This window comes from Cetorhinus maximus, chromosome 22 (assembly GCF_964194155.1).
Source record: "Cetorhinus maximus chromosome 22, sCetMax3.hap1.1, whole genome shotgun sequence".
NCBI lineage: Eukaryota > Metazoa > Chordata > Chondrichthyes > Lamniformes > Cetorhinidae > Cetorhinus > Cetorhinus maximus.
The window spans coordinates 44,322,593-44,344,336 of record NC_135900.1 but is presented as its reverse complement, the minus strand read 5'-3'; the positions used below and the strand labels follow the sequence as shown (position 1 = coordinate 44,344,336).

At 41.3% G+C, this 21,744-nt stretch overlaps 1 protein-coding gene and 1 pseudogene across 3 annotated transcripts in view; one reads left to right on the top strand and one right to left on the bottom strand.

Annotated features, from left to right (window-relative positions):
* Positions 1 to 1,256: 1,256 nt before the first annotated feature.
* On the bottom strand, positions 1,257 to 1,664 carry LOC144696370 (histone H3-like; annotated as a pseudogene).
* Positions 1,665 to 4,235: 2,571 nt separating this feature from the next.
* The window catches only part of LOC144696651 (tubby-related protein 3-like), a 152,686-nt gene continuing 135,177 nt past the window's right edge, over positions 4,236 to 21,744 (top strand). For all 3 annotated transcript variants that reach the window (XM_078568203.1, XM_078568202.1, XM_078568199.1), the window contains exon 1: positions 4,236 to 4,363. In XM_078568203.1, the coding sequence (XP_078424329.1) occupies positions 4,344 to 4,363 (20 nt within the window). In that variant the 5' untranslated portion in view covers positions 4,236 to 4,343. The remainder of the gene's footprint in view (positions 4,364 to 21,744) is intronic.

Genomic DNA, 21,744 nt, shown 5'->3' with positions numbered 1-21,744 from the left:
GCGAAAAAATCAACTATCTTTGTCAAATTTGTTCCCATGTTTTAAACTATTTTATTAACTTTAAGTATCCTGACATGGCATTGCTTGTCCAGAGGAGAAGTAATATCTGGTATGGGGAAAGTGAAAATAAGGAACTGCAACAGATTCCGATAAATTGGCTTATCCAATTTGTGGCCACAATCTCTGGTCCTCAACCCAAGTCACTCCGACCTATATGTACATAGATTCCTGATTTCTTGGTTTGTTTTCTGAATTGGTGCCCTGGCAATTTTGATAGTTTCTAGTGCTGCTGCCTTACAGGTGAATGAATGCTAAAGCAGAACATCTGGATTTGCAACTTTAGAAACTTGCGGATTGATGTGAATGTGGGTTTAAACTTTATAGTGGGCCATGGCACATAGATATGACCTTCAAGGATAAGAGTTTGAACACCCTGCAACAAATGATTAGAAAATTTTTCATAGCAAAAGATTTTCTCCATTCCGCCAATACTTATTGAGGAGAATGAGCTGAGAGTGACCAGTTTGTATAGGATTGATATTGGAAAGTATTCACTTATTTTAGTGCACTTAAAAAAAAAACTCTTATTAATTTTCTTCTCTCTTAACTCTTGTTCCTTCCTGTAGTACAGTTCCATGTAGTAAAATGAGCCAATTGCTTTCATCACCTCAGCTTAAATGGTTTTGTTCAAGCGTGAATCTTGATGGTGAGTGTCCAGCAGCTATTTTACTGTGAGAAATATCAATGAAGGCCTAAGTTGTATCATTGTAATGTCTCCAACGTTAACAACTTGCATTTATAGAGCCATTAATGTAGTAAAATATCCCAAGGTGCTTCACGGGAGTGTTTTCAAACATACTTTGACACTGAGCTTCAGTGATTAGAATAGGTGACATAAGGTTTGGTCAAATAGGTTGGTTTGGTCAAATAGATTTGGAAAGAAAGGTAGGGAGGTTGAGGGAGGAAATTTCACAGCTGGTGATTTGAACAGCTGAAAGCAGTGTTGGAGTGTGAAGGAAATCAGGGATGTACAAGAGGCTAGAATTGAAGGAGTGTAGAAATCTGAGGTTTGTAGGGCTAGAGGAGGTCAGAGATGTGGAGGGGTGAGGCCATGAAGAGATTTGAACATAAGGATGAGAATTTTAAGTTGAAACGTTGCCAGATAAGAGCCAATTAGGGCAACAGTTGATGGGTGAGTGGGACTTGGTGTGAGTTAAGATATGACCAGTATTTTTGGGGGGAATGGTTTTTTTAGTTCAGGCACGTTCCCCCTGGATCTGCTGGGCCAGGTGGATACCCCTGAGCATGATGGTGACCCGCTTGGCGTGGATGGCACATAGGTTGGTGTCCTCGAAGAGCTCCACCAGGTAAGCCTCGCTGGCCTCCTGCAGGGCCATGACGGCTGAGATCTGGAAGCGCAGGTCGGTTTTGAAGTCCTGGGCGATCTCCCGCACCAGGCGCTGGAAGGGCAGTTTGTTATCAGCAGCTTGGTGGATTTCTGGTTGCAGCGGATCTCCCGCAGAGCCACGTTACCGGGTTGGTAGCGGTGCGGGGCTTCTTCATGCCGCCAGTGGCCGGGGTGCTCTTGCGAGGCGTCTTGGTAGCTGTTTGCAGGGAGCTTGACCCCCACTGGATTTCAGGGCTGTCTGCTTCTTCCTCGCCATCTGATTCTTCCTGCTCTAGGTCCCTTCCGAAACTGCGGATGTGCTCTAGTTTATGTAGGGTGTTATGTGGGTGGCTGGCTGGGATAGCGATCAGGTTCAGACACCCTGGCAATTTTTCACTTCTCTAACTGGTATGCTGAGGCCAATGGCAGCAATTTCTATCATAGCTTAGCGAGTGAAACATTGAATCTAGATCTTGCATGCATAGCTCAGCCACTTGGTAAATGCACTGAACTATTCAGGAAGGCTTGACCATGTTTTTATAAAAAAATAATTGATAAACTGGATCTGTGACTTATTCAAAGGTTGCCAATGTTCGGCCATGTTGACTGAGAAGAGTGAAATAAGTTGCCACACCTCTGCACATAACATTTTTAAACTGCTTACAGCATTCCTAAAATGTATGGTGGGAAGTGAGTGAGACCATATTCAAGTGTCATGAACTTCATAATATTTCCCACCGCTGTGAGAAGTGCACTGCTTCCACCTGGTGCCTCAGCACAGGCTAATATGATGCAACCTTCCATACCAGCACTTCTGATATGTCTTTTTCCTCAACCAAGGATTTTCCCCTACCATGGTTGCCATGGCTCTCCCTCTCTCTCTCAGAATCACAGTACTGTTCTCCTTGTCCTCGCCTTCTACTCCACCAGTCTACGTATTCAACCAATCATCCTCTTCCATTTCTGCTGCCTCCAGCGTGACCAAACACATCTTTTTCCCCCCCTCCTCTCAGCATTCTGATGGGATTGTTCCCTCTCTGACACCCTGGTCTGACCCTTCAAACACCTTTCCATGTAAGTGGAGATCCAACACCTGCCATTTTAGTTCCTCTCTCCTCACCATCCAAGGCCCCAAACACTGCTTGCAAGTAAACAATCATTTATCTGTCCTTCCTTCAATTTAGTATACTGTATTTGCTGCTCTACAAAGAGGCAAACAAATGCAGATTGGGTGATTGCTTTTCAGACTACCTTAGTTCAGTCCACAATCATAATCCTGAGCTTCTGGCTACCTGTCATTTAATTCTCCACTTTGCTGTTAACGCTGATCTTTCTGTCCTTGGCCTCAGCATAAACTCAAGGAACAGCACCTCATCTTGATTAATCACCTTCTGGATTCAACATTATTCAACAATTTGACACCATAAAACCTCCATTTTGTTTCAACTTTATTTGCTGGTTTTGGCTTTACTCTCAAGTTTTTTTTTCTCTTTTTTTCGGATCATATTTGTTCATTATTCTGCAATTCACACCTCCTCTAGACACACCTTTTTGTTTCTTTACTTCTCCCGTTACCACTTTCAACCAGACTGTGCTGTGCTTTGTCCTCTACCTGAATAGCAAACCTTAGTCCACACATCCCTTCTGTTCCCATACTACTTTATACCACCTATAATCACTAATTCCAGTGGTGCATTCTATGGTCTCAACCTTGTGTTTCTAACAAAAAAGTCTCTTGTCATGTCCTGCCCTAAAACTCTTACATTTTATCTTGTTCTAAAACTCTCGACCAATTTGTTTCTATCTACTCACTCCTATCTCTTCATAGAGATTTCACGCAAGTGTTTAAAGCTAACACAAACAGCTCTAATTCCTTCAACTTTTTCTTCATTTCTGTAGTTCCTTATACTAGTCAGCATCTATACTGCCATCTCTATTGCCAAAATAATTTTTCTATAGTATGCAGTTTAACTGAAAACAGTATTCTAACAGCAGACTTACTAAGGGTTTTACGTAAAATCACCATTACATTTCAACTTTTGTATATTTTTGCTGTAAAACCTATTATTTACTCAGTTTTCTTAATGAATTGCTTTCTTCTCGTACACATTTTGTTTAGCAGCTGTGATCTGCCCATTGAGTGACAAATAAGCAGTCAACTATAATCATAAACCCAGTAACATAAGTCAGCCTCCATCTGAAGTGCTGTGTTCAGTTCAGCACCACCTTAGGAAAGATATACTGGCCTGGGAGGGGGTACAGAGCAGATTCAGTACAATTAATTCACTAGGGCTTAATGTGTGAAGACAGGTTGCATAAACTTGGTTTATATTCCCTTGAGTTTAGAAACCTAATTGAGGTGTTCAAAATGATAAAGGGGTTCGGTAGGATAGATACAGTTGGGAGTATAGTAGGAAATCCAGAACAATGGGGCACTATTGCAACAGCTGCACTATTGAGTGAAATCAGAAAGCACTTTTTAGGGTGGATATGTTGTTCATAACATTTACCAAATAGGCAGACTCGACTGCAAATCAGCCAGGGAGCAGACAACCTGTGTACTGTTCCAATAGGGTCTCATTGGCAGCAGTGCAGTCTGAAGGTTTGTCCGCAGCCAGACCAAAGGGAAGCCGTCACAAACCATGGAAATACTCCTGAGTACATTGTTCATTGACTGTATAAACATCACCGAGTGACTGGGATGATTCTAAGACTTTGGGTGTTAGGAGGAGGGGCCTCGCTTTACCTCAATCCTCAAGGGACTGCTTCAAAACCGGACTTTGATAAGAAAAATCATGGCTGAATGGGATGACGTGGAGAGAGAGGGAGAACCAATGGGAATGGCTTTTGTTGGGGGGTGCGTTGCTAGGGGCTGGGGTTCCGGGAGCGAGTGGAAGTTCAGTGACGGAGCGGGAGACAGGAGCGGCCGCTAGCACCATAGCAACGGCGCCCAAAGATGTCCTATTACAGCGTCAGGTAGAGAAAGAGCAGTCGGGGAGGAGAGGAGAGGGAAGGATCGGGGAGAGGGCAGGGTTGGGTCGGGGAGAGGGAAGGGTGCTATGGTTGGTTATTCAGCACTCTGACCCCCCCGCCTATGTGCTGGGCTGTTAAAAGTTGGCTCTGCATGACTTTAAGCGGATGTCTGCACTCCCCCATTGGGTAGCAGCATTTTGGGAAAAATCTGTCATTACTCTCCAGATGTGTGGATTTTCCACTCTGCAATATTCGAGGCTGTTTGTCCTATTACACTTCAGGAGGCGCGGTATTAAAAAGTACAAAATCCTCTTGAATAGTGCCGATTTCCGTTTCCATTTTTCGATGTGTTTTTTTAAGATTTGGTGCATAAATGCCGTGTAACAAGCTGGGAAGGCTGAAGATGGGAATTTTTTCCTCTTTATTTTCAGTTATCTTTCCGTGTTACTTTACTACATAAAATTCCTTTGCACAAGACTTTGCAGCACCTGTGTTATGTCGTCTCTTGCAGCTTATAAAAGACCTTGTTAATAAATCCATTTGCAATGTACCTTATCTTGAACAGTTTTGAAAATATGAAAGTCAGCTTTGTACTGTGAAGTTCTTTTGACTAGTACAATCTTCAAATGATTTATGGGTGATACCATGTACAATTCATAGTCCAAAGCTATACATGGATTTTGGGTGTCCTGCTCTGTGAGCGAGTGTCCCTTCATCTTATGAATTCTTTCCACCTTTCGGAAAAACTTTCAAAATTTACCTCTTTGAATGTGTACCTTTGGACACTTTCTCTAACTGCTCTCTCCCTGCTGCTATGAATGGAAATTGTTGAATGGAATATTAAACAACTGTACCCCATTGGTTCATGATAAATTTGATATAAATCTTATGGTGTAGCTGCTAATCTTTGAGGTATTATTGTGAATTCTAGCTCCATTGTTCATGTTTAGGATTTAGTTACCCACATTGTAGAAATAAGAAAATGGAACTGTTTTATAAATGTTTTTTTTTCTGTTTCCAGGGATAGACAGCTGCAGAAACTTTCAGATAGAGTTTTTGCAATTGGCAATTCTCTGGGCTGTTTATCTTTGATTTCCATGTGCCAAATTAAACTGGAACTGACTATTTAACTAAAGAGATGGTGGTTAGAGGATGATGTGCTTTCATTTATAGTATTTCTGTACTGTTGTAAACCTTTTACATCATACATGTAATCCCTAGTAATATATGATGCCACAACCTGGACTGTACAAGATATTAAGTGCATTTCACTTATAAAAAATAATCAGTGGTATTTATAACAACAGCTGATGTCACAATGGTTTCAAAGCTCTGATACTTTGTGAAGTCATAGAGCAGCTTTCGATGTTGAGACAATGCAAGGAAATTAATGCTTGTGATCACATTTGTGTGAATTACATAAAATTACATAAAGTTACAGCACAGAGACACCATTTGGCCCAGCTGTTCTTTGTCAATGTTTATGTTCCACACAAGCCACTTCCAGCCCTACTGTCTACCCTATCAGCATATCTTTTTATTCCTTTTGCCCTTGTGTATTTATCTAGTTTCCCCTTAAATGTATCTGTACTATAACTACTTCATGTGGTAGAAAGTTCCAGATTTAGATTGAATTTAGGACTGTGAACAACAATAACTTACATTTATATCGTACATTTAACATAATGAAACATTCCAAGGCGCTTCACAGGAGCATTATAAATTAATGTAAGACAGTGAGCTGCATAAGGAGATACTAGATCAGATGACCAAAAGCTCGGTCAGAGGTAGGTTTTTAAGAAGTGTCATAAAGGAGGAGAATGAGGCAGAGAGGTATAGGGAGGGAATTTCAGAGCTTGCAGTCTAGCTAACTAAAGTCACAGCCACCAGTGATGGAGCAGTTAAAACAACGAATGAACACAAGAACACACAAGATAGGAACAGGAGTAGACCATACAGCCTGTCAACCTTGCTCTGCCGTTCAATGTTAATGGCTGATCTTGGGCTTTAACTCCACTTTCCGGCCCATTCCCCATATCCTTTGATTCCCTGAAAGACCAAAAATCTGCCTATCTCAGCCTTAAATATAGAGAACGATGGAGCAACCACAACTCTTTGGAGTAGAGAATTCCAAAGATTCACAACCTTTTGAGTGAAGAAATTTGTCATCCTCATAGTCTTAAATAATTGACCCCTTATCCTGAGACTGTGTCCTGGATTCTCCAGCTAGCAGAAACAACTTCTGTGTTAACTCTATCAGGCCCTTTTAGAATTTTGTATGGTTCAATGAGATCACCTCTCATGATCTAACCAGTGGAGAATATAGAGCCAATTTACTCAGTCTCTCATCATAGAACTTTTATCCCAGGGACCAATCTAGTGAACCTTCGTTGTAAGGGAAGTATAATGCAGGTCTATCCATCCTTCAATACGGAGATCAAAACTGCACACAGTATTCCAGGTGTAGTCTCACCAAACGATCTGTACAATTGTAGCAAGACTTCTTTATTCCTGAACTCCCAATACCCTTGCAGTAAAGACCAATATGCCATTTGCCTTCCTAATTGTTTGTTCTACCTGCATGCTTCAGTTCCTTATACAAGCACACCAAGTCTTTTTGATCATCAATATTTATAAATTTCATACCTTGTAAAAAAAATTCTACTTTTTTATTCTTAGGACCAAAGTGAATAATCTCACACTCCACAACATTATAATTCCATCTGCCATCTTATTGCCCACTCACTTAACCTGTCAATATCTCTTTGCAGCCACTCTGTGTCTTCTTCACAACATTTTGCACAAGAGGCAGAATTGGAGGAGTACAGGTATCTCACCGAGGGTTGTGGAGTTGGAGGAGATTATGGATATAGGGAGGGGCAAGGCCATGGAAGGATTTGAAAACAAGGATGAGAATTTTAAAATAAAAACATTGGCTCTCGTCAAGCAATGTAGGTCAGCGAGCACAGGGATGACAGGGGAATGGGCAAGGAGTAGCTGCAAGTTAAGATGTGGGCAGCAATGTTTTGGATGATCTCAAGTTAATTGAGGGCAGAATGTGGGAGACCAGTCAGTATTTCATTGGCATAGACGAGGGTACCTGTAATGAAGGCGTGGATGATGGTTTCATCAGCAGATGGGGTGAAGTCGAGCGGTGTTATGGAGGTGGGAATAAGAAGTAGCACAAATATGAGGCTGGAAGCTCATCCCTGGATCAAATGTGATACCAAGCTTGCGAACAGACTGACTGAATCTCAGACTTTTGAAAAGGAGAGGGATGCAGGCAGTAGTTAGGACACAGAGTTTGGAACAGGGACCGAAAACAATGGCTGCAAACTTCCCAATATTTAACTGGAGGAAATTTCTGCTCATCCAGTACTGGATGTCAATTAAGCAGTCTGATAATTTATCAACAGTGGAGGAGTTGAGAGAGGTGGTGGTGAGGTAGAGCTGGGTGTTGACAGCGTACCTGTGAAAATTAATGTTGTGGCTTCAGATGAGGTTGCCAAGTTGCGGTACGTGGTTGAGAAATAGAAAGGGGTCAAGGATTGATCCTTGGAGGACATCAGAGGTAGTGGAGCAGGAAGGGAAATCATTGTAAGTGATTCTCTGGCAATGATTAGATAGTTCCATTATTATCTATTTGAGAGCAGCCCCACCCAGTTGGATGACAGTAGAAAGGCATTGGAGGAGGATGGTGTGTCAGCTATGTCAGCAGACAGGTAAAGAATGATGAGAATGGAAAGCTTACCTTTGTCACAGCCACGCAGGATGTCATTTTTGACTTTGACAAGAGCTGTTTCGGTACTGTGGCAGGGGTGGAAACCTGATTGGAGGAATTCAAACTTGGAGTTCCGGAAAGATAGGAATGGATTTGGGCGACAACATGCTCAAGGACTTTGGAGAGAAAAGGGAGGTTGGAGGTGGAAAGGTAGTTTGCAAGGATGGAGGGGTTAGAGTTGTTTTTTTATTCTGAGGAGAGGGGTGATGACATCAGATTTAAAGGAAAGAGGTACAACATCTGAAGAGAGAACTATTTACAATATCAGCTAACATGGGAGCCAGGAGGGGAAGTTGGGTGATTAGCAATTTAGTGGGAATAGGATCAAGGGAACAGGAGATGGGTCTCATGGACAAGTTGAGCTCAGAGAGGGCATGAGAGGAGATGAGAGAGAAGCTAGAGAAAGATGCGAGTTCAGGGTTAGGGTAAGGAGAAGTATTAAAGGATGTTTGGTCAGGTGGGCTAGTGGAAGGGATGGATGTGGCATAGCTGATTGGATTGTCTCAATCTTAGTGACAAAGAAGTCCTTGAGTTCATCGCACTTGTTGAAGGAGGGCAGGGTTTAAGGAGACCGTCTACAGTAGCGAAAATAAGCCGGGGGGGTTATCTTTACATTCCAGGATGATCCTGGAATATTGAAGATTTTAGCAGATGAGAATAGGACTTGGTGTATTAAGTGGTCCAACCAGATCTGGAGGTGGTTAGCTAACCAGCTGTGTGCAATATCCTTTCAAGTCTGTATTCCTTAGACTTACGTTAGTGGAGGTGGGAGCCATATCGGGGGAATGTCCAGGGTGAGTAAGAGTAATGGTTTTGTTGGAGCCTAGGACATCAAAGGTGGAGATGAGGTTTGGTTGAGTAAATCAGTAGGTGCAGAAATGTTGTGGCAAATGGAGGGCCAAAGGCTAGATAGTTGGGATTTTGAACGTGCAGCTGCAAGTGAATTGGGGTATAACCTTTTCCAGGGACAGATGCAGAAAGAGCTAGGTTTGGGTGGTAGAAGGGGAATGTAGGTGTTGTGTGGTGCAAGGAAGTGATCAGAGGTGGCCTCATCTGTGATTGAAATTATGGGACTAGCAAGACCATGTGAGATGGCAAGGTCAAGGGGCAGGCCATGAACATGGGTTGGGGAGTTTACATGGAGGGGAAGATTGAGGGAGGATAAGATGGCAGTGAACTCAGAGGAGAGGGAATGATGAGTTGAGATGGGGAGTCAACTAAAACATGTTCGACTGTTTTATCCATTCACTTGATTACATTTTTCAGTTGTATTGCTAATTCATTAAATACAAATAATGCTATCAGGTAAAACAGACCATGTGTATAATTTGAAAGTTTGAAAGGAAATTTCATTACACATGATTAAGGGAAATAGCCAGGTTCCTGTAACACTGTTTGTGTAAATTTCTCTATTGCTGTTAAATTATAAAGGCCAATGTGACATCAGCTGTTGTTCCTATATCATAAATACAGCACAGAAATTGCTATGTCCAGCAGTGTAACATTGAAAGTTCCTTACCCAGTAGGCTGATTTTTTTGTTTTAATTCATTCATAAGATGAGGGCATCACTGGCTAGGCTAGTATTTATTGCCCATCCCTAAATACCTTTGAGAAGGTGATGGTGAGCTGCCTCCTAGAACTGCTGCAGTCCATGTGGTGCACCCACAGTGCTGTGAAGGAAGAAGTTCCAGGATTTTGACCCAGTGACAATGGAGAAATGGTGATATATTTCCGAGTCAGGGTCATGAGTGGTTTGGCGGGGAACTTGCAGAAGGTGGAACTTGCATTGGAGACCTATTGTATCACACTACTGGCCAAGACTACAACAGTAGTGTACTTTTTCAAATGCATTTTCCTAGATCCTTAAACTCTGAATAAGTGGATATCTTGTAATTGACTTTGATCTAGCTTTCTAAAATGCAATATATTTTTCAGCAGTAGAAATCGGAAGAGAGAAAAATTATTTTCACTGCTATTTCCCCACAAATCTTAACTGATATTTTGCATTTGCTTATTACTTATTATCTATGACATGGTGCCCAACCTGTGCACCATAGGCTGATTGCAGCCCATGTGTGGATTTCATTCTGTGTGTTGTGGCCTTGCAGTGTATGGGTCAAAGAGGAGCTCTTAGTTTGAATCATTCTGCTCCCTTCCTTTCTCATTGTAGAAGTAGTAATAGTGTGAACTTGATAATCAGCTCATGGAGAGAAAAAGCTGAGCAATGCAACAAACTGCTGCTGTCCCACTACTGAATTTCACAGGCAGTTATCCAGCTATAAGCAAAACTAAATTGAACAGCTTTATCAGCTGGCATGTGAGCAAGCCAACAAACATGCAAGTGGACAAATAAAGAGGAATCAAAAATGTTCGCTGTTACTGGCTGTTTCACATGCCAGCCATATGGAAGACTAAATGCCAAAAAGGGTTTAATACAGCAAACTGAAATAAGGAAAGCAGCATCTAAGTGACTGATGTAAGGGCACAGTCAAGTGTACCAAGAGCTAAATAATCAGTCTATAGTTGGGAAAATCTTAGAGCTGATTGAAGGAACTGGTGAGTAGTGATGCATGTCACTGTAGGTGGTATGAGTGCAGGAGTGCAGATCTTGTGAAAGATAACCTGCAGTATTGGAAATGTGAACAGCAGCAGCCTGTTGATCCCAAATGGTTTCTTTTAGTTTGAAGTGTGCAGGAGAACTTGTCTCTTTTTGTGTCAGTATAATAATCAGTAGTGTATTCAAGCCATGTAGAAGAATATCATCTTCAAATACAAAGGGGTAATGCCAGTATCTTGTGTATCTCTATAAAGTTATCTTTCAGTTGTTCAAGTTTTTCCAGCTTTTATTATAACTGAGTCCTCCAATGCTAGAGATTGTCATCATGGTGCTCCTAGGATTTGGAAGTTTCTCCTGCATTTATATGATCAGAACTGAACACATTGCTGATCTGAATATACACAACTTCAAATGACAATTGAGGATATTTGCTCTCCTGATTTATCTAACACCCAACATATGTTTTGTTTTATTCATTGCTTCTGTGTAATGACATTGATTTTAAACCTGAAATTTGAGAGAACAACATCTGTGTGAAACTCTAGTTCAAAATAATTGGTAAGTAAGTTGGATTTCCCATGGCACCGTGCATAGCAATTCAAAGATTATGGTTTCCATTATATGCTTTTTGATTTAAATTTTCTTTAAAGTCTATCATCTTCATCGGTGTTAGTGTTTTGCTGAATTTTGTTTTGGCCTTGTTTGTTTTTTTTGTGGAAGGTGATGAGTGGCATGACGAGGACTGAATGGGTGTTGAGAGGTGCAAATCAGTTTTCAATGGTGGGTATGGAGAAAATCCCCCTAATGCTTCAGCCGTGCATGTTTCCTGTATGCCCTCGCTACAGTCCTCTTGAATGTATGTCTAACTTAATTGCTTGAAGCTTAATTGTGATTTTTGTTACAGCTTTTGGTGTAATTTGGTGATCCTATCCCCTTGATCCTTGTTTTGCATCATACCCTCTGCTATTATCTCATTGCTTTTCTTTCTCATTGCACTCTCTAAGCAGTGTAGAAATGGAAAGTATGTGTAGTTGTGGATCAGCTGCAGGAATATTGCCAATTCCTACGTTATGCTTTGATTTAAAAATCTAATGTATATTGAAAATTAAGTGGTTGTAGCACTTCTTAAAATGCATTGAAAATTCAGGGTACCTGTAAAGAAAAATCCATATTTAGGGTGTCAAAGCCTACTGGTACTGTACTATCTATTATGAGTGTAAGTGAGTGTGATAGGGCAATGTTGCCAGAATAGATCATTACCTTGCCAAATAAGCTTATTACCTTTGATGTTAAAAGTGCTGTTGCTGCTGCATTATGCCTGAGTAGTTTAAACTTTGCTAATGTTAACATATTTTACACATATTAGAGAATATCATCTGATAAGTAAAAGCTTACTTCAGAGGCATTATTCCTGTGCAAATATGTTTTGATTGCAAAGTAGATGCAAGCCATTTAATACCTATTGCTTAACCTGAAACTATTCAAAGTGAAGACTGTTGTTTAATGCCGTAAAAGATGTGTTTGCATCTGGATAGAGTTCAGGTCCAATTGTGTTAAAATTGTTAAGCGTACTTCAACTTAAGGAGTAAGAGAAGTACCAAAGCAGTGTTCTTGTTGCTCATTAGCTCTTGTATTAGTGTTCCATAGCTTGTTTGGAGATAGACCTGTGGAGCTCTTTGGATAATTTCTCAATCTTCACAAGTTAGTTATATTACTGACAATAGCTCGTGTTTAGTATTATTAAAATTAACCAAGTGTTGTGTCTTTTGTTATGTTTGGAATGGCGCTACAGTTTTAAAAAATTAGTGAAAGTACTACAAACTGCAGCATTCACTTTTTGCTCATTTGTTACATCTAATAAACTTGTGCTGTTGTTTATACCATATTCTTTTGGGAGATCATAAGAAGACTTGTATCCAGTGAGGTATATACATTGGATTGTTAATTATTTTTTAGCAATTCATTTCTATTTTCAAGCAATGAAATACACTGTAGTTTATTTAAAAAGTTCCTTCCAAATTTGAGAGAACGCTTCAGAAATCTCCCACTTTTTTCTTACTAAATATCAGCTCTGAAGATGCCACCCGCTGCATTTCTGCCAACCCACACATTACATTGCTGTATGTGCCATACTGATGATATATGCACACTCTGGGCCAGATTTTCAGCAGGAGAAAAACCGAAAGGGCTATGTGATTCAGATTTTTTTTAACAGAACATGGATCACCATTAGGTGTAGCTATGAGGACAATATTGTTTATGTTGCAGCAAAGATCATACATCTGTTTCCAGTTGAGCATCAATAGCAGTGAACTTGTGCAATTATCGCTTGATAGATCTCTGAAGACTAAGGTCATTAGATCACATGCTAAGGCATTGTTCACCAAGTTTGCAACTATTGCCCTCTGCATAATCTCCAACAACTATTACCACACTTTCATAGTGGCTGGTAATTGACTGGAGCCAAAACAGTTAATGTAGATACCTGGCAGCTAAGTGAAACTTAGGCCCGGATCTTCTGCTTGAACTTTTCAACGCCCCAAAGATGCTCCGCACTTCTGACTAGGTCTTCTGAGTCCAAATTCTTCAGAAATATGGAGTGTACGGTTCCACGAAGCTCTCCACTGCAGAGCTCTAGCATCAGGGGGAGGACAAGCCACACCTCCCTTTTATGGCACTAGCTGCCATAAAGTAAATTTAAAAGTCCAGTTTAAATGTGACTGCATGGGTGAGTGGATGAATGAGTGAATGGGCAAGGTGGTAGGGTGGATGAGGTGGCAGGTGGTTAGGGTGGATAGGTAGATTGGGGGTAGTTGGGGGGGGTAGTCAGGTTGGGGGCCAGTCAGGTGGGTAGTCGAGTGGTGGGGGGTTAGTCGGGTCTAGTTGAAGAGGTAGTCGGATGGTGGGAGTAGCCGACTTTGGTTTGGGAGTAGTCAGGTGGTCAGGAGGGGTAGTTGGTGGGGTCAGGAGGGGTTTAGGAATTCACCAAGGCTCCTTAGATAGCACCTTCCAAACCCACGGGTACTACTACCTAGAAAGTCGAGGGCAGCAGATAGATGGGAACACCACCTGGAAGCTCCCCTCCAAGTCACTCACCACCCTGACTTGGAAATATATCGCCATTCCTTCACTGTCACTGGGTCAAAATCCTGGAACTCCCTTCCTAACAGCACCTACACCACATGGACTGCAGCAGTTCAAGAAGGCAGCTCACCACCACCTTCTCAAGGGCAACTAGGGATGGGCAATTAATGCTGGCACAGCCAGCAAAGCCCACATCCCATGAATGAATTAAAAAAAATGCTGGGGTGATGGATGGGTGGTGGGTTGTCAGGGGGAGTGGGTCAGTGAGAGTGATTTGGGAGGGGTCCGTTCTATAGTTAGCCAGGAGTTAGAATAGGATTTTCCTGTCTAACATTTCCTGGGTAACTATCCAGGTAAGTACTGCAGAACTGTCTGGAGTCTCTTGACTCTAACTCAGAGTCATAGATATTCGAGCAGGGTCCCAGGGGGTAGGGGTATTGCCCATAGGAGGTTCACATTTCCTGGGAAATTCTCATGGAGGTCAGTGCATTGGGACTTTTGTGTGGTCCGGACATGCATCTAGCGTTGTGTGTTTGGTCTCCAATGATCTGGAGGCCAGAAATCTGGACCTTAGACTTTTAAAGGGCTAACAATCAAATAGGTAATAGGAGATCTTGGTTTGATCTGATTTAATTTTCATAAAAAAATGAAACTTTTTATAAAACTGTCCAAATATCTTACTCTTTTTAGCTTGTTTGTGTGCAATAATGTTTAAGTAAAGGATATATAATGACAAGTGGTTTATGAGACAACATGGTGACAAGGCATTTGGTCATTTAGGGAGTTGAACATTTCTGCATGGCTCACTTTTCTGACTTGATGAATCAGTTTTGTTTGTGTTTTATGAACCCAATGAGATGTTCATAAAGAAACTTTTTAGTCAGTTTACACAGTTCTTGTTTGTGTTTCTGATGTAAGGTAGCGCATCGCCGAAGAATGGAGTCCTTCGTGATTGTGCAAGGTATTTTTAACTTTTGGCTTTCTCCACAGCATAAATAATGTATTCAGTTTGTTTCTTTGGTGACAGCCTTATGTCTTTTAAGACAATGGCTTTGCGCTGTGGTGGTCAACTCTGTCTTAGGCATTGTCTAGTGTGACCCAGGAGCCCCACTCTGGCATGGTAATCTCTGTTGCAATTGTTGAAGAGGAAGAAAGTAGGCTGAGAAGGTGCACAATTCGCTGGCCTGTTTTCTCTGGGCCCACTTCTCAGCCCAGTGAGCTTTTCATTTCTGCTCGCCTCTTCCTATGCCCTTCCAAACAGCCTCCAGAGATCACGGCTGTCAGCGACTGTCTGCCATCTTCATATCTCATTGGTAGGTGTCCTTGTAGCGGAGGATGCACAGGAGGTCATGATCTAGTGGCCAGTTCACTGTACAGCTGGTCTTTGGGAATATGGCTGTCAGGTGAACATGGCCGAGCCTGTGCAGACATTGTTGATTTACCAATGAGTAGATGCTGATGGAATTGGCAAGGTCCAAGACCTCTGCATTAGTGATCTTGTCCTGCCAAGAGATGCTGAGGATACATCTGAGACAACAAAGATGAAAACTATTCAGTCTTTTCTCCTGCCTCATATATGTTGACCAGGTCTCAACACCGTCGAAGAGTGCGCTGAGGACTCGGGCTTGGTAGACTCACGATTCGGTGTTGTCAGTCAGGTTGCTGTTGTTCCATACACTCTTAATCAGCTGGGACATTACAGCAGCAGCTTTTGTGATGCCTGTGTTGATTTCAGCATCAACTGACAGATTGCTGGTGATTCTGGCGCCCACATACGTGAAACTATTAACAACCTCCAGCATCACGTTGTCAATGCTGATAGATGGCAACATCCTGGACCATGACATTTGTCGTCTTGATGCTGATGCACAAACTAAATTCTTGACAGGCATGAGAGAGTGTCCATTTCTCTGAAGGTGTCCCTTGGTATGGAATGCTAGTGGAGCCTCATCAGCCTAAACCAACTCTGAGGATTTGGCGCACCTTTGTCTTTGATCTTAGATGAGCAAGGCTGAACAGATTTCCGTCAGTTATGGTATGTAAGTAGGTATCCTCTGTAGATAGACTGAAGGCATATGACAGACGTGAGTATTGGTGCCAAGAATGCAACCCTGTTTGACACCAGCGTGGATCTCCAAAGGATTCCGATGTTGCCCTATCACAGCTGACCTTACTCATTATGTTGTCATGGAAAGAGGTAATCACACTGAGCAGCTTCATCGTGCAGCCGATTTTCTCCAACAACTTGACTGCCTCTGCTTATGTGGTTGAATGCCTTGGTGAGATCGATGAGGGCAATATGTAGTTGCCTCCTTTGTTCGTGGTATTTCTCTTGCAGCTGCTGGACTGAGAAGATCATGTCAATTGTAGATTTTCCATTTTTGAAACCACATTGGGGTCAGGTTAGATGCGTTCAGCCAGGATCTGTGACAGGGCAAGACAAGTAAATACTTTTCCCACAATACTTAGCAGAGCAATGCCTGGATAGTTATTGTGGTAACCCTTGTTCTTGTAGGGTCACCATCTTTGCAACAGGCATATCCTGGTGCACTGGCTCCTTCCTCCGGCAGAGACGGGGAAGTTTGTGCAGATGCTGCAGGAGTGCCAGTTTCCCATGCTTGATGAGTTCAGGTGGTATAGCATCAGCAGCTGGAGCTATGCCCATGGCAAGCGAGTCGATTGCTTTTCTAAACTCCTCTATTGTGGGTTCAATATTCATCTTAGCAATGACAGGCAGGCTTTCTAAAGTATCTAGAGCTCCCTCATTGACAGGTGTTTTCCCTAGAGTTCAACTCAAAGTAGTGTTCCACCCATCTTGCCAACTGTTTATTGAAGTCGGTGATCTCAAATGCTTTTGTTTGCAATGAAGCTGTTTTCTTTGCTGATGGGAGTTGTTGCTTTTTTGATCCCTTCATACATTCCTCAGCCATCCCCGTATTGAAAGACATCTGGATATTCTGGCAAAGTTGTAACCAGTAGCATTGGTGTACTGTCTAGCAATCGGTTGGACATTACTCCGACTGGCTCTTGTTGCATTTTAAGTCTTCTTGCTTGGATCTTTCTTGTAATTAATGAGAGCAGATCGCTTGGCTTCAATGACACTTTCCATCAGAATGATGTTAGCCTTGAGCTAGTCAGCATTTTTCCACTCTTGCTTCTCATATGTTGAGAGTGCGGTATTGTAGATGGTGTCTCAAAGTATGTTTCATTTTGTTTCTGCACTCTGGGAATGCTGGAGAGAGCTTTGTCAATCAAGTCGAGGAACTGTTGGTTTTTATCTGGGTAGGCAGTATGGCTGGTATGAGGACAGCATTTCTGCCTTGAATGAAAAAAAAACTTCAAGGTTGCCCTCTAATCCTGCATTCAGTGGGATGCACAATTTTGGCACTTTTCCAGAATTCAGATTGCCACCTGGCAACTTCTGTGTTGTGATCGTTGGAGCCTCAACAGTTTCTATTGTCTTAATGCTTCACTGCAACTGAATGTGAATTTTTAGAAAATGTTCTTAACCAAAAATACCATCAGAAATAATGCTGCTAGCATACTTTGGAATTCTGATCGGCACCTAGGCAGATGCTGCTCAACACTCCATTCATTGCTTTCTTTCTCTCTCTTTCTCTCTCTCTCTCCCTCACACCCACTTCCACTTCCCCATAAAAATTTATTCCCTTTTTCTATGTAGACCATAACTTTGGACATGAAGGCAGCTTATCATCTATAATTATTTCTACTACCACTTTGTTGTAATGGTTATTGCAGCAAAAAGCTCCTGTTAAGTAAAATACTTCAAGTCTGAGCTATCCTTGACAAGAGCTCACGTTGAATAGCTGCATAATATTTCTAATTATTGAAATTAAAGGTGTGATACCTCAAATTCTTCAACAGTGTGCTCATAGCATGTCTGCATTGCCAGCTCATGCAATGTGCTGCAGCTGTGCTTTTCCTAGCAGACACTGCTAGGACTTGTTTGGTTCTATCTGACAAAGCTTGTAAGGGTTTTCAAGGTCACTAGTTTAATACTTATTTTACTTGTCTGTCTTCAGGTCTTCCTCCCTCCACACTAGTTGCTATTTCCTGGTTTCTTGTAAGGTTCTTACCTATCCACCCCCATTTCTCTTGTATCCCAACTCTATTTTGACTGAGATGGCTGCAATGGTTGTGGGAAGTTAATAAAAACAGTTTGGTTTGGCAATCCTTCAGTTTATTTTCCTCTTTCCTTCCTTCCTTTCCCTTCCAGAAATTGCTAAAATCACATATTTGTCAAGTGGCAAATTCAATGTGGAGAATTCAGTGGGAAACATTTAAAGCAATGAATCAAAATGTTCAGCAAAAATACATAGCTGAAGTAAATATTGCTTTCTTAGAGACAGAAACAGGAGAAATGGGGAATGACTAAATGGCAGCAATATTGAGTGGATATTTTATGTTAGTCTTCACAGTAGAAGTCACAAATTACATACCAGAAAATAGAGGGCAACCACGGGGCTAAAGAAACTGAGCTTGAAGTAATTCATAGTGGAAGAAAAAATATTAGAGAACACTAAGGGACTAAAAGCCAACAAATCTCAACAACCTAATGGCCTACATTCTAGGGTTCTAAAAGAAGTAGCACAGTGATTGTGGATGCATTGGTTGATGTTTTCCAAAATTCCTTAGATTCCAGAACTGTCCCAGTGGTTTAGAAGTTAGCAAATGTAAAACTGCTATTTGAAAAAGGAATGGGAGAGAAAACCAGGAACTACAGACTAGTTAGCCTGACATCAATCATTGATAAAATGCTGGGAACTATTATTGAGGAAGACTTAGCGATGCACTTGGAAAATCGTAGTATGATCAGACAGAGTCAACATGGCTTTATGAAAGGGAGATTCTGTTTGACAGATTTCATAACGTTTTTTGAGGAAGTGACCAGTAGGCAGATAAAGGTGAGCCAATAGATTTAATATACTTAAATTTCCAAAAGTCATTCAGTAAAGTGCCATGCTAAAGGTTAATACACAAGCTCATGGAGCTGGGGATAACATGTTAGTATGGCTGGAGATTTGGATGATATTTTCCAAGAAGACCTTGAGAACCTCGCGAGTTTCCTCATAAATGAGACCAGAGAAGCGTTTAACGCCTCCACGTCGAGTGAGGCGGCAAATGGCGGGTTTAGTGATTCCCTGTATATTATCTCGGAGGACTTTCTGGTGCGGTTTAGTACCACCTTTACCGAGACCTTTACGTCTTTGCCTCTTGTCGGACATCACACCTGGAGAGAATTGGATAATGGACAGGAAGCAGAGAGTAGGGATAAATGTGGCATTTCCAAGTTGGCAGGCTGTGACTAATGGAGTGCCACAAGGATCAGTGCTGAGGCTTCAGCTTTACAATCTGTACTCTTGATCTCTTCATTGAAGTCATTAATAATGTATCAAATTGGCAGATGATACAAAGTTAGGTGGTGAATGTAAGCTGTGAGGACACAAAGAGGCTCCAAAGAATTATAAACAGGTTAAATGAGTGAGCAACAAGGTGGCAGACAGTGTGAAACTTTCAAATGTTGATGTGCAGCGAGACTCTTACAAGGAACACAAAGTTAACGTGCGGGTACAGCAAGCAATTTGGAAGGCAAATGACATTTTGGCCTTTATTGCATAGGACCTAGAGTACAAGAACAAGGAAGTTTTGTTCCAATTGTTTAGGGCTTTGATGAGGCCACACTTGGAGTAGTGCATGCAGATTTGACCCCAAAATCAAAGGAAGGATGTATTTGCCTTGGAGGTGCACAGCAAAGGTTCACTAGATTGGTTCCTGGAATGAAAGGGTTGACCTGTAATGAGTGACTACATAAATTAGGTCTATGTTCTCTGGCGTTTAGAAGAACCAGAGGGGATTTCATTCAAACATACGAGATTCTGAAGGGTCTTGATAGAAACCTGTCAGACAGCGAGGTTGTTTCCCCTGGCTGGGTATTTAAACACAGAGGCTGCTCATTTAGGACTGAGATAAGGAGACATTTCTTCAGAGGGTTCTGAATCTCTGGAATTCTCTACCAGAGAGTATGTTGAAGGATGAGATTGATTCTGAAAGTTCAAAAATCTAATGGTAAGGGGAGCAAATAGAAAGTGGAGTCAAGGCAGAAGATCAGCATGATTGTATTGAATGGTGGAGCAGGCTCGAGGGGCCAAATTATTCATTCTTGTTCCTATTTCTTATTTTCTGAAAAGGAGAAAATTAAATGTTTTTGTCATTTTTCATGTCATCTTGTTCAAACAGTGGAAATTGCTTGGTTATGATTAAGTAATGATTTTGTTTAAGGTTAGCAAGATCGAGTTTCTGGGCTAGCTCCACATGCCGAACTGCTTATCCACAGCATGCTATGAGGAGGCATGTGAGCAGAGCATGTAAGCGCTTCACTAAGGGAGAAAACTATACCGGTGGAATGTATTATTTCACCTTTTTTTCCAGTTTACGAGCATCATTGGTTGAGCCGCGGGGAAGAGGACGTTTTACTGACTATTGATACAATGAGAAAGTTAGGAGTGATGGTTTTATGAAAATGAATGATTTTGTAATGTGCATATTGCAGGCCTGACAAAAAATTGAAACATTTGTAATAAAAATATCAGTTTTCTATTGTTACATTATTTTGTTTTGAGAAAGAACCCAGCTTGTAGATCTAGAGAAACAAAGTGAGACAAGCCTGTAATGTCTGCTGCGGTCCCACCTGTTCTCTGAGGTGGATGTAAAAAATCTTGTGGCACTTTGAAGAAGAGCGAGTGGAGCTATTCCAGTGTACTGGATAATAATTATCCCTCAATCAACATTTCTAAATCAGATTATCTGTTTTTGGGACCTTGCTGTGCACAAATATGCTGCTGCGTTTCCTACATTAAACAGTGATTACTTCAAAGGTTCTTAATTGGCTGGAAAGCACTTTTGATGTCCAGAGGTCATGAAAGGTGCTGTTTGAATGGATATTCTGCTTTAATGCATACAGAACAGTATTTGTAACATTTCTGAATCTTGGGTGTACAGTATATGAGGCAGTAATTGGGTTCCAGGGTGATTTTTTGAATGCTAAGGTTGCCCTGCATAATGAAAGCGTTGCCTCTGTCTATTGCTAAGAGAAATTTGCCACTATTATGATAGTTACATCAGTGTGGTTGTGTTTATTAAATATTGAGAAATTTCTGTTCACAATTAGAATTGGAAGCTTCCTTCATGTATTTGTTCATGCAAACTATTTTACTTTTCTAAGAATGTATACTGTTGGTTTGTACTTTTTCCTGACTTACTCTTTAAGATCTCAATCAGTGTTATTTTTGAGTCAACTGTTAAAACATGAGCAGATTATATTCCTCCCAGATGGTGAAGGCAATGTTTCTTTGGTGTCTTGTCACTATGCAGTGCCTGAGACTGGCAATAGGTGGAGTAACAGATCATGCAGCTAAAAGAGGGAAGGGCTTTCAAAACCTGATATTATTGATAAAATAAGTCATTCTGCTTAATGCTCCCCTTTGACTTCAATGTTTTTGTTTAAATACTGGTGATCAGGACAGAGTCTGTGACAGAGGTTCCTAAACTTTATTTATTGTATATCCCTTCCAGATCTACCATCTGACTCCATACTCTTACCAGCTTTCTGGTTTAATATTTTGACCCCTTTAATGTCCAAGAATTGTACAAAATGTACAAATTATAATACATATATACAACTTTGTCTAATAGCACTATTCGCCATTAATGGGACAGATGAGCTTGTTAGTTCAAACAAAGGTACATAATGTTGGGTGTGGTAGATAGTTTGAGTCGTAAGTTGATTTTTATACATGGCTCCACTGTTTCCCCCTTTCTACCTCTTAATGTCTACCACTCTCTGCTCATTTAGAAGTCTTTCAAAACCCAGTTATTTGGCTAGGTTATAGTCAACCCTTACTAACCTCTCCATAGCTAGCATTCCTTTTCCCACCAACTTC